The 14,251-nt window shown below is 34.4% G+C and overlaps 1 protein-coding gene across 1 annotated transcript in view; it reads left to right on the top strand.

Moving 5' to 3' along the window:
• LRP1B (LDL receptor related protein 1B) overlaps nucleotides 1–14,251 on the top strand; it is a 1,553,318-nt gene that overhangs the window by 756,481 nt on the left and 782,586 nt on the right. Inside the window, exon 6 of the mRNA XM_084892846.1 lies at nucleotides 6,373–6,630. Coding sequence (XP_084748972.1) covers nucleotides 6,373–6,630 — 258 coding nt within the window. The remainder of the gene's footprint in view (nucleotides 1–6,372; nucleotides 6,631–14,251) is intronic.

The raw sequence follows: 14,251 nt of genomic DNA, 5'->3' as shown, positions 1-14,251 counted from the left end.
AAGTAGCTAGAAATTTTATATATAATCACCATTGAGTACTTAGAGCTTATCTGCCTTTTTAATAACATAGTAGAAAATTGAAATCTAACATATAGGTTGTATATTTAAATCTATTCAGAAAACAAAGAAATAGATTACATGGCCTTAATTATCTACTCCTAGATAATTAATTTTTACCTATCTTTTTTCTATCTGATTCTAAAGATCTGGTTTCATACTTCCCTGAGAAAGTAAAAACAAGCAAAAGATAATTTTCTTACTACAAACTTAATTAAATCTACCAATTTCTTTGAATCTAGAACGAATCACTCCACCTTTCTCTTATTTGAATCAAATAACAATTTGACTTTGTTCCTGAGGCCAATCCTTCAAATGTACATCAATTTCATCTTCTTTCTCCTGCTCAAGAAGTAGATGTATACAATTGCCTTCTTAATTTCTTGCTCTTCAGTATTTTCTCTTCTCCTGTATCCGTCCTATCAGCATAAAAGCATGTTGTAAAGATGATATGATGCAACTTTCTTTAAATCTATATTGTTCTCCACTACCACTCTATTTCTCTTTTTCCTTAAAAAAAAAAAAAACACAAAAAACCCCCTCACAGAATGTGTTATCTTTCTCCATTTCCTCCCCATCTCTCTTGAGTGCGCTTCAGTGGATCTTACATTCTTATCACCCACCTAACACCTTTATTATAAAGGTTACCAATGACCTCCAATTGCCAAATTACTCAGTTATCAGTTTAAGCAGCACCTTATCCTCCTCTCCTCCTGAATACATTTCCTTTCAAGGCAACATATTCTTGGAGTTTTCTCTTACCTTACAAGACATGTTTTATCAGTTTATTTTGTTGCATTTTTCTTACAGTGCCAGTATTTATTGGCACAATTCAGTGTTCAGTCCTTTGAACATTTCTTACTTGATTGATTTCGTAAGTGCACTTATCCTGTATCATGCCTTTAAAAATACATGCTCCTCCACGATTTTATAGAACATCTGAGACTGGGACTCCCAGGTTATTATCACCAGTCGTAGCATCTCTATTGAACACAAAGTTCACTTGGATATTCAGAACCAACTCAATATCTACATCTGGAATGAATAGAAATATCAAACTCGGTGTTTTCCAAACCCTTGATTTTCTCCCCTTGTAACAATGGTTTTCAAAGTTTTCCATCTTGGTAAATGTCACCCCCAGTTACCCAATTGTTCAAGCCCAAATATTAGAGTCACCCTTGAATCTATTCTTTCTCATAAACCCTTCATTTCAAACTTTTAAATATATTCTGAGTTGAACTACTCTCTCCAAGGAGCAACCCACATTTCCTTTACTTTCCTTTTCTTTATAGAATTCATCACTGCCAAATCATATTAAATAGTATTTACTTCCTTGTTTATTTTGTGTTCCTCCCACTAAAATATAAGCTCTATGAACATGGGAGTTTTATTGGTTTTGTTAACACTGATATCCCTGGCATCCACAGCAGTGCCTGGCAGAAGCTAGCCATGCTCAATAAATATTTGTTAAATGCATATGCAAATACTGAGGCAGTATTTTTTTCTTTTCCTTTTTAGGAAACAAAATAAATGTACTTCTTAAGACCGCACGCTTTTAAATAGGAACTACTTTATGAACAGGAGTTATTTAAAGGCAGTTTTTAACGAGCAACTATCTATTATATTTAACTCAGTCATTACAAACTTACAACTTGGAGGGAAATATCTATATTAAGAAAAATGTGTTTATGTAGCTAAAGTAGTTCCTACAATTAGGAAAAGTGACTAAGAATTTAAAAAATAATGTGAATTGATCATCTCTAGACTATCTGCTAATTCTAATCATCCAATAACCTAAAATTTGAATGAATTATTCTCCAAATTTTGAGATTCACTAATAAAGTCCTTCAATAATTATCAATTAAACATATTTCATTGTCCTGATTAAAAATCACAATGTGTTATTTATTTCATTTTGTGAATTGAAATACACTATAATCTTCACACTGGCCTGCATGGCGGCTTTGCAAACTCAGAAAGTGAGCTGCTGATTAATATGACAGATGTGAAAGGAAGTAGTCACTTTCTGATCATACGGATCACAAATACGTGTCTTTATAACTGGGAGGAAAACACCGGTTTTTATACTACTGACAGATGAGGGGTGTTGAAGCATATGAGGACAATTGTCTTTCTTCGGTATGAATCAATTGATAGCCCAGGAGAGACTTATTCATGCCAAGTCTTAGTTCTCTAGGATAGAATACTGACTATGTGCTTTCTTTGACATTAAGCATTAATGTCAATTAATCATTGGCTGTGTTGATCCTTAATTCATTCATATCCTTAGCCCTTGATTATTTTTATGGGTTCTTAGGTTTCAATGATCCCCCTCATCCCATGCTAAGCCTTAAATTTGTCTATGGGGTAAAACCGACCCTAGCCAGTTTATCTCAGTGGATTGCGTGTTGGCCTTCAATTCCAATCAAGGTTACATGCCCAAGTTGCAGGCTCCATCCCCAGGGGGTGTGCAGGAGGCAGCCAATAAATCATTCTCTTTCATCATTAATATTTCTATCTCTCTCTCCCTCTCCGTTCTTCTCTAAAATTAATAAAAATATATTTTTTAAATATATATATATATAAAGAGTAAAATCATAGTTAGTAATTAGCAGAGAATATTATTTCAGTAAAGGACATCACAGCTAATAGTGTAGGTATACTTCTTCCAGTATGTCATTTGAATTTTAAAGTTACCATTATTAAATCAAAACATGAAGCATCTAGCTTTTCTTTTTGATTGATATTTTGATTGATTTTTCTGCTTACCTGCAGGTTTTGAAATCATAGGTTGATATATTTTACATTAAAACAATCAACTGATTCACTAAAGAAAAGCAGCTATAAAATCAAATAGATTGATCAATTAAGCATTAATCTCAATTAAGCATCGGCTGTGTTGATCCTTAATTTATTTTTATCTCAATTTCTCAGGGAATTTCAGTGTTCCTTCGTGTTCCAGTCCCTCTCCAAATAATGTCCATGACATACTTAAATGTACTGGCTAGTAGCCAATGAAGAAATGATTCTCTACATCTAGACTTCTCAGAAAGCTTAGTAGCAAAGATTTCTTTAAATAACGGTTCATTTTTTAAGGAGAGGCAACTTCACTGAAGGTCATTTCAATTGACAATGAAGAAAAGAAGCTCTGACATTAATGTCAGTATATCTTTGCTAAACTGATAACACAGCCATCTAAGACCCCTTCTTAACCCGAGAAATCTATGATCTAATAAGTTTCAAACGTGCCACTGTCAACTGGTGGCAACGGGGCGGTGGGGGGGTGCGGCAAACAAACAAGCAGAGCCAGGTGTTGAATAAAGACTCATTCTGGACTTGCAAATTTAGAGACTGGCAAGGGCAACTATGACATGGTTCAAAATGACGTTAAGAGATTAGGAAAGAAGCCAACTGGCTAACCAAGCTCAGATGGAGTCCCTTGATAAGGTTATGCTAAGCAGTGATAATTCAGTTTTACCATTGCTTCTGAGAGAACTCTTTATTGGCTATGATCTTAACATTATTGAGAGTTCTTTTTTTGTGGTTTATACAGGCTGTCCAGAACAAGTTTGTTTTCTCCGTGAGAAAGAGACTGTTGGGCTAAGCAGTTTTATAATCTCATTGAGCTTTTTGCTGTTATTTTTATTTCCTTTTTTGCTTTTATAAAGTCAAAACCTTTCATCATCTTTCTAAAGACAGAGGAAAGTTCTATGGCTTGATTGAGAGAATTGTTTAGGGGGGTAAAAAATCAAATATTCATGTTTTAGCTTTTTTTTTTTTTTTCTATCTTTACAATTCTCAGGGTGAGTTTCTTGAAAGATCAAATAATATTTATGAAATTTTCTGAATATCCCACCTTTTTCTGGGTTTCATTCATAGGTTAAGAAACCAAATTTTTTTGTAAAATTTCACAGAATATTTCTTAATAATTTTACTGGGCAAGAGTTTCACGTATCTTTTTCATTTATTCAGAAATTTTGTATTGAATGACCACTGGGTTCCAAGCTTTATCAAAATCATAGAGCTACATCAGCAAAAATAGAAAAACAATGAATCAGAAAAAATAAATATCTATATTTGATTTTAAGTGAGAAATAATGCAAGAAATTGAGAGTATAGTGGCTTGCAATTTGTATAAGCTAAAGATACCCTCACCAGAAATGTGACGTTCAGATAATGCCTAAAAGGAGGTGAGCAAGTTGGCCTTATATCAGGGATGATAATTCCAGGAAGAATAAAGAACCTCTGATTGAGAGGCTTACCTGGCTTGCCCAAAAAGGGGCAAGTAAGAAGTGCTCCATGTCTGAAATGAGATGCAGGAGGATGAGAGCAGTTAGGAGATGAAGGAAATCAGGTCAAATCAGGTAGGGTTTTAAACACCAGGACACAGATTTTGACTTTTACTCTGATTGTAATGAGAGCCCCCTTGGAAATGGCAGAAGATTGACTTGGTCTGCCTTAATATTTTAAAGGTATAATAACTCCGACTAATATATTGAGATAGACCAAAGAAGAGGAGGGAATAGATGGAAGTGACAAAACCAGTTAGAAGGCGACTGAAATGACCTAGTTAAGAGATGACCCTGCTTGGGGCAGGATGGTAAAAGCATTCACTGTGAAATGGTGGGATTCCTGATAAGTTTGACATCAGAGTCAAAGAGATTTTAATGATACATTGAATAGAGGAGAGGAAAAAAGAGGAATTGAAGATGTTCAGTGTTTGTTTTTTTTTTCTTTTTTTTTCTTTTTTTCTGTGTGTGTATTTTCTAAGTAGCAAGAAAGCTACCTTTATAATATAACTAAGAGACCTGATGCACAGAATCTGTGCAAGGGGCTCAGCCCTCTCAGCACTGGCAGCCCCTCACAGTCTCAGCTGGCTCTCGCAGGCCCAGCTTGGTCCTGAAGGTTGTCCCGAAGGTTTGTTCAGCTATTCCACCTAATTAGCATATTAGCTCTTTATTAGATAGGATTGTACCACTAAACAATTTTTAATGGTTTTTCTTTTGTCTTTTTTTTTTTTTAATTCTCACCGAGGATATGTTTATTGATATTTTATTTTATTTTATTTTATTTTATTTTATTTTATTTTATTTTATTTTATTTTATTTTATTTTATTTTATTTTATTTTATTTTTTAAGAGAGAGGGAAAAGAAGAGTGAGAGAGAAACCCAATTGGATGCCTCTTGTACTTGGCTAAACCAAGACCTAAACCGCAACCTAGTTATGTGTTCTGACTGGAATAGAAGCCGTTACCTCTTGATGTAAAGGTTGAAATTCCAACTTACTGAACTAAACTGGACAGGGCTAGCCAAACACTTTCAACACTAATTTTATATGAGACTAGAAGCCCAGTGCACAAAATTGGTGCACTCGGAGGAGGAGGGTGCCTCAACCCAGCCTGTGCCCTCTTGCATTCCGGGAGCCCTCGGGGTATGTCCAATGGCCATGGAGATAGGAGAGGCTCCCGCCACCACTGATGTGCTTGCCAGCTGTGAGCCCAGCTTCTGTCTGAGTGGCACTCCCTTTCTGGGCACGCACTGACCACCAGGGGCCAGCTTCTGTGCTGAGTGTCTAACCTCTGGTAGTCAGTGTGCATCATAGTGACCAGTTATTCTGCCATTAGTTTGATTTGCATATTAGCCTTTTATTATATAGGATTTTACTATTACCTTCAAATATTAAAGGTATTGAAATTCTGGTCAATTATCAATACCAACACAAGCAAAAATGCATTGTTTAATAAGTAGTATTGAACTTGTTGCTGTTCCATTTAGAATCTTATTTTCCCAACCATAGGGCAGAAATATGGAAGGAGTTACTCAGTAATCATAAGCTAGTCACTAAAGGAATGTGTGATTGTTTGACTTGTGGGGCCAGACAAGGAACCAATGAGGCTGACGTCACTCTTTGTATGAGCCTATGGGCTTTGCATGTTCTGATCCTGAGCATGCATTTCTGATCTCATACATCCACCTCAGGGAAGCCAGATCCATCATCATTGCTATAAGAATAACTGACAGCACTCCCTTTAATTTACCAGCAATGAAAGTAAATAGCAAGTTCTTATATTTAGACAATACATTACAACTAAGGAAATAAAGAATACAAAATGCTCAGTAGACTATTTTCCTTAGAGAAAAGAACTGAAATATATACTTAGTGAAGCATACATAAGGGTTATTAATACATGTTTTTGTAAGTATTTTTTATTTTGAAGATGCATTAAAATACAGAATAATTCAATAAATAATGCAAAATTGTAAAAAGGGACTTTTTGTCACTAAACTCACTTTTCATGTTCTCTTTTATCCCAGAACCTACAGACAGGCCACCTATGCTGTTAATTGCAAATTCTGAAACCATTGAGATCTTCTATCTTAATGGAAGTAAAATGGCAACACTGACCTCAGTCAATGGAAATGAAATTCATACTCTAGATTTTATTTATAATGAGGATATGATTTGTTGGATTGAATCAAGAGAATCTTCAAATCAGCTCAAATGTATTCAGATAACAAGAACAGGAAGATTAACAGATGAATGGACAATCAATATTCTTCAATCCTTCCACAGTAAGTGTTTCAATTCATATTATATGCCATCCTTTAATGATTTTTTTGACAGACTAGTAGAAAGGATTCTTAGATTTTCTAGCATAATTTATGGCTATGGGGAGCTATATATGCAAGTCTGAATGCACTTAAATATTTGTACTACGTGTTTTGCATATACTCACACATACTTGTATAGTTTCACTGTTTTCATAAGTAGATAGATAGTTTTAATTCTTTTTTAATGCAATGCATAGATAGTTTTAATTCTTTTCTAATGCTTATTTCAGTATCACCTCAATGAGAACTGTGATTTTTTTCACTGAATGGTAGGTCACAGTGTGATAGTGAAGGTGGGATTTTGTTGAAAGCGAGAAACAGAATTGATTATTAATTATAAGCTTATCAACTATAGAATTTGTTAAAACACCTTGAAAACTATTAGTTTTATGCTAAGTTGTAACTACTACTTGTATTTATTGGCACTTTCTCCCAGCAAATCACTTTTTATACACTCTTCTTACAAAATACTGATTTATGATTTATAATTCACTTTGATTTCTCATAACAGAAGTTCACAAACTATCAACTGTTATTTTCTTCCTGAATATTACCATAAATTGAAATCACATTGTTGTATACACACATCCATTTATGTTGTGATTTACAGAAATATCTTCTTCTTACAGATATTCTAACATAAAAATAGGAAGAGAAAGGAAGAAAATGTACCATTAAGAAGAAAGATGTTTTATAATAGAATAAATTTAGTTTTCAGATATGTAATGTCTTATTATTTGGTTAAAATAATCATATTTTATTAACTTTTTTTCATACTATTAAAGGAATTGGTAATCAATCCTTATTCAATGTAAGAAAATAGTAAGATGCAATGTTAAATAATCTTGATTAGATTAAATAAACCAGTGTCAAATATAAAAAATGATTGTATATATTTACATAGACAGAAATAAATGTTTCACAGACAGAATCAAACACTCAGAAGATCCTCTTAAATAAAACAATCCATGAAGCTATTAATTCTGTCAGTGGAGCAAAGTTTCTAGTGAAGGCAGTTAACACTGGCTAGTTCAAGGATTCTATGAAGAAATGACAATTCATACTGAATAGTAAATAACAAGTGGAAGTAGCACAAAGGCTACTGCCATATGATTTGAGTAATTCAGACATTGGCATAGATAGCAGTTGGAAATTGAACAAAGGCCTCCAATCCTTGCCAGGTCAGCGATTATCCTCAAGTAATCCAAATGTATTTGTCCCTGGGAAATGGAATACTGGTAGTCAAATATCTACTTGCCTATAATCTCTAACTTGCCAGGCAAAATTATTATCTGAACTTACGTAAGTAACTTTGCCTCTCTATATAATACGTTCTAATAATTGTAGAAATCCTTCTTTAACTTGCATTTTTAAAACTACACATTTAAAATAAATCTGGGTATGATCAAGTAATTGCACATTGGAATGTTTACAGAAAATAGTTTTTAACTTAGATTTTACTGGCATTTTATTTCTAAAACAATTCTTGGCAAACCTAGAAAAAACTAAAGATATATATATATATATATATATATATATATATATATATATATATATATATATTTAGGCAATTTATTGAAATGTTGAAGAAAACATTCATTTTGATCTATAAAAAGTGAAGTCAATGGCAATATTTTAGTTAGAATAAATAATTTTTGAATAAGTCATATTTGATCTGTGCAATTTCAGTCACTTAAGGAAAAATTGATTAATGTGTGGAAGAAATTCAATGATGAGAATGGAGGGAGGTGGGCAGGGCTGGGCTCCTCTATCATTGCTTGTAACGTATCGCATTTCATCAACATGTCACAGAGGAGCTATCACTGCATTCGCTATGACAGTTTGTGAGTGGATAATGAAATAGGAATATTCCTTACATGAAAACCTGCATTGCACCATAGAAGCAAAAATTTGAATTGATGGGACTATGTCTGAGTACCTGTCACTACCCATGTTTCAGAGTTTATCTCTTTAGTTTACCTTACTCTATTACTTTTAGATGCTTTTCTCTGAATTTACCTACAGAAAATATCATTTTTTCAAAAAATATTTTTAAAAAATTTTTAAAGGATACCTATAAGGAGAAACTCAATCATTATAGGTCTGACTGACTTGCATTTAAACTTGCATAATAACAAATTGATAGACAATTTATTGTGATATTACATGTTTTATTGATTAGCTCATCTCATGCATACCCAACACATCTCTGTGGATTAAGCCAGAGAGATGTGCTCTTCCTGTTTTATGATAGATAAAACAACTACAAAACTCAGTTGTATTAGGCAATACCAAGTATTTAAAAAGAAGGCAGAGATAAGACATCCACATCCAATGTCCTTTCTTCTACATTAGATTGAAAAATACTGGCCCTTCAAAGACCTTCCCAAATCTTCCACAAGTAATAATATCTATAACTTAATGAATGACTGTAAGCAATAAGGAGACATTGTTTTTCCCTGTAGGCTGAAGGGAAAATTGGAAACTAAATAGCAGCATACAAAAAATATTGGATATGGGTTTCAGCTAGGTCAAACTTCATGACTTTTGTTAAGCACCACTCTGCCCTCAACTATTGATTTTCATTTTAGCAAGCCAAATCGATTAGATGCACTAGCATTAGCAACAGCAGCTTACAAAAACAGTCACTAAATGGGAGGAAAAAGGCATAAGACTCATGGAAAGGGAGTGAGTGAGATGAGTTGTGGAAGCCTATGTCACTTGCAAAGGTTTACCAAATGATTCTGATATGGCCCTCTAGAGAGGCCTACCTTTAACATTGAGAAATACTCCTAAGAAATATTGTGGAAAATTGAAGACAAGTGATAATAATACACTTAATAAATTATATTAATTAACCGAGGAACATTGGGGAAAATGCTAGAGATTATATTTCTCATTGGATTTTATTCTTTTTAAAGATACCTGTTTTTATTAACTAGCATTTGAGCCTGATAGTTGCAGATTTTGAAGAAAATTTTTGAAAGTAAACATTTTGTAAGCAAAATTATTTCTCTAATAAACTATTCAAAGAAAGCACAGTTGTAATAACTAATCATTTCCCAAATGTTTCCTGGAGAATACTGTTGTAGGGACACAAATACACACATTCAACAAAAATGATGGGGTTCCCAAAAGTAGTGATATCTAGCTATTTCCTCAGGACAAAGTGCACAGATATTATTGAGACAGATAACAATATTTTCTGAGCTATCCCTTATTAAGAAAGATGATTCAGAACCAGATTGTTCTCCTCCAGATAAATAGTTGACACTTTCATTTTCTATATGTTACTCTCCGATATTTTGCAAAATTTGATATCATTTTTCGGGTTCTAATATGGAGTTGACCAGCTTGTCTTGATCTTTTCATGGGCTCAGTTCCAGTCTAGCAGATTATACCTGGACACAAATAAAAGGATTGTTTATTCTTTATAGACTTTACTTCTGAATTAGCCCATTCCCTTGCTGTGGGCCTGTTTCAGCCTTAGCTAATTTTCTATGTGAATCTCTGCCTCAATCTATTAAACTCATTTCTTGATTGGATAACATTTGGATTTTGACACTTTACCTTTGTCATTGATCAGTCTTACTTCTTTCCCTTGTGTTAGCAACTCTCTAATAATCACATAACATTAATTTACCAAATATTATCTAGTACATTAATAATTCTGAATGTATACCTCATTGTTATCACAAAAATTATATGAACTGTATACAGTTTATAATTGTCAGTTTACAAATGAAAAAATGAGCTTAAAACTGAAAATTTTTAAATTAAAAAGAAATCTTTACCTCTTGGTCTCAGTAAGTACTAATCAATGACCTTTCTTGATTATTAAATACTAGAGGCCCATTGTACGAAGAGATTCATTCATGCAATAGGCCTTCCTTCCCTTGGCTTCCAGTACCGGTTTTCCTCCGGCTCCTGGGACCCAGGCCTTCACTCAGGCCAGAGTCTGCTGCCTTGGTCTTCACTGCAGACTCAGGCTGGAGTCTGCCATCTTGTCTTTGCGGGGAGTGTTGCTCCTGTAGATCCCTTTGCCCTTTGCCCTTTGCCCTACCTCTCATAGCAGGCATCCTGCCGCAGCTGGCTACTCTGTGGTGGCAGCCATATTTGTCCTTCTAATCTGCATGCTCACTCTGCTTGGCTGTGGGAATAGCGGAGGAATAGTCAATTTACATGTTTGTCTATTATTAGGTAAGATTCCCTACTTACCTCAGTTCAGCCTAAGAATTTCACAGACTTCACTTTTTTACAATTGTCATCTATTAAGGTATGGTTGGACAAAAATAATCAGGCTGTGTCCCTATTGAAAATTCAAAGACAATCCTGTGACACAATAATCCACCTATAACTGTACAAATACTAACTCCAAATCAGTCAACTCATAGTGAGTCTGCACTTTAGAAGATGATTCTGCAACTTTAAAGCAACATCTTATGCTTATTCAGTCTTATAATGACATAGATATCATCAATGAAACTTGGCCTAATTTATTTACAAGGCATATTAGTATACTTAAATATTGAATTTTTATGAATTTCCCTATATAATCATATTTCTCTATCTCATTAATGAAAAGTCACTTACATTGTTTTAAAATGCATTCTTTGATTACTAATGAAATTATACACACTAGTGTTCCAATGTGGGCATATATGTCCACTTCAATCTCTACACCTCTGCTAGAGTGATCACAATACTTCATCATTAAAATAAAAATGTAAGACATTCTTGGAAAAGATTTTGTGGTCAAAGTAGTGTAGGAAATTTTACATGCTGTATAATGTAGCAGCTTCCCATTTACCTCAGGATAAAAATAAAAAAAATAAATTAAAAAAACAAAAACAAAACTTTATCATCTGGCTTTTCTGCAGGCAGCTGACCTACCTTGCCTGTTCCCACTCAAATCCCATGATCCACATAAAAAGCAGTACTTACACTTATAAGGCACTTATTTTTCTGTTTTGCATGTATGTTTGTATAATCTGCTTCTTCACCTATAAAATAAGTTCTCATTTCCTATAACCAATCGTCTCTTGCTCATTTTATAAGGTATCGTGTCCTTTCCAAAAATTTTACTGTTGAGCTGAGGAGCCCTTTCTACCTGATCCAGGACATCATAGGGCAAATGGATTATACACAGTATTTTAATCTTCTGTTGACCTGTTAGTTTCCCCCCCCCCCCTCCCCCCGAATGGGTGGCTCCTTTAAGCTTAAGATGTAAGTAAAGGATGGGAAGTTAAGAATTAGAGGGAACAAGGGTAGAGCCAATTTCTGGAGAGCCCCTACCAAATCACTACCAGATATTTAGAAAACTAGTCTGAATGATGGCTAGTAAGGTCTGATCTGGGTCTAGATAACAGCCTCACATGTTAGTCTTGGTGTTTCTCAGTTACTGGGTCTGTTCAGAAACTACTGGCTTTGATTTAGGCTCAGTCTCTGACTTCCTAGGGTGTGTGCCTGTAGATTTATTTTGAAATTTAACATCAATGACCATAGGAAGAAATTGACCAAACCTTTGTTAGTTTTCTCAGTAATAATTAAACAGTATTGGAGCCAAAGCTCTTATAATAAAAGTCAGCTGTTTAGTAGAGAGATCAAACAGAACAACACAGTGGACTTTTTAACCCTTCTCCTTCCATTGGTCTGTGTAGACGTTTTATTAGGAAGGAAGTTCTGCTATCTTGTATTTAGGTAATTGGATGCATAAAATGGTGGGTGTGCTTCTGATCCCAATCCAAAAAACTTAGCTATCATCAAGGCCCCAGATGCCATTTGGGTCATAAAGAGCAGAGTCAGGGTATTCTTTGAGTCTCTCAGCCTCTGAGAAGTCCTGACAGAGGACTTACCTTGAACCCAGAATTTATGCTTTTTATTCTTCATTGGAGATGAAGTTTGTTCAACAGTCTGGTTTCAGTATCCATTATAAAAAGTTCAGGAATTGGTTTGCTCCTAGCTGAGAACTGAAAAGGCAATATGGTCATTCTTCTCTTGTAAATCAATGAGACTAGATTTCTCCCTCCCATAAAAAAAAAAGTGTTTTTTTTTTAATCCTCACCTGAGAATATGTTTTTATAAATTTGAGAGATGAGAGAGAGAGAGAGAGAGAGAGAGAGAGAGAGAGAGAGAGAGAGAGAGAGAGAGAGAGAGAGAGAGAGAGAAAAGATAGAGAGAAACAGCTATATGAGAGACGAACATCTATCAGTTTCCTCCCATATGCATCCAGACCCAGGATAGAACCTGAAACCTAGGTATGTGCCCTGACCAACAAGGTAACCTGAGACCTTTTTGGTGTATGGGTTGACACTCCAACCTAAGGAGGGAACCTGGCCAGGCAAATGGTGGCATTTTTTTTCTTTCTTTCTTTGTTTTAGCTGTTTAGAATTCAGACTTTTCGATCAGTGTATCTTGTGAAGATACAAATACTGCACAAAATTTTGATTGCAGTAACTGCTTTTTTAGTATTTCCTAGGGAACATCTGTGAAGAATCCAAAGTACATACTCCAGGAGGATATAACTATTCCCAGAGATGCATTTTTAAGTAAATGCTGTTTTATAAGGAAATGCATGTTTTATTAAACATTTTATATCTCTTAATAGCTTCTCTTCTTCTATTTAGCATATTTATATGGAAACATAAAAATGACTTTTTGTGAGACATGACTGCTATGTGTGTGTGTGTGTGTGTGTGTGTGTGTGTGTGTGTGCGCGCGCGCACGCGCGCGCCTAATGCAATAATGTATTCCTGCTGCACTCTTGAATTTTAGCAGAGTTATCAGGCCATTCATTGAGAGCTCAAAGCAAACAAACAAGCTAACAAAAAGAGTTAAATTTAGCAAAGCTGTTTATCTGAGGATGCATTTTTAGAGAACTAGCAGGATTCCCTTCTTAATTCCAAATGCTCAATGTTGTAGGTATTGGTATTAAATTATTCTTTAATTTTTACATTAACATTAGATGGATTTGTACTTTGAAGTAAGTAAACTGTTCTGATTTACAACAAGAACACAACCATAAAAGGCCATTTTGAATGCCACTTAAAAAGAAAAGAAAAGACAACTCTGGGCATTCAGTTCCTCTATAAATTTGTCTTTATTGTTAGCTCAGTTGCCATGCTATGAAGAACTCAATTACTATTGTATTATCATTTGGCAATATTCTTGAAACTCACCAACACAGAAATTAGGAAGATGCTGAACATCAAGTATTCATATTTTTTTGAAGTTGTTAAAATGTACTTTACACATTCACAACACAAACATTTTTTATTCTAAATTTGTCTTGATGCTGTATAGAACTTTATGGATTTTAGTAATCAAAGTGGGAATATCTTGATGGCCCCATCACACTTGTCTATTCCAGGTAGAAGGTAGCATTAGGCAGGTTCTCTTTATCTATCAATCTGAAATGTGGAAAGCACAATGCTGTTTTCATCATGAATAAGTCATGAAACATGTTTTAAAATCCATGATGTTAATTACTGAAACTAGTGGTTGAGGATGTTAGCAAAAAGTATGCTAGAACTTAGAAACGTAAGCAATATCAAGGGGTATCTGATTTAACTATAATAAATAA

The sequence above is a fragment of the Pipistrellus hanaki genome (assembly GCF_964339955.1).
Source record: "Pipistrellus hanaki genome assembly, chromosome: 8".
NCBI lineage: Eukaryota > Metazoa > Chordata > Mammalia > Chiroptera > Vespertilionidae > Pipistrellus > Pipistrellus hanaki.
Note: the sequence above shows the minus strand (reverse complement) of the source record. Positions and strands in the feature narration are given on the sequence as shown.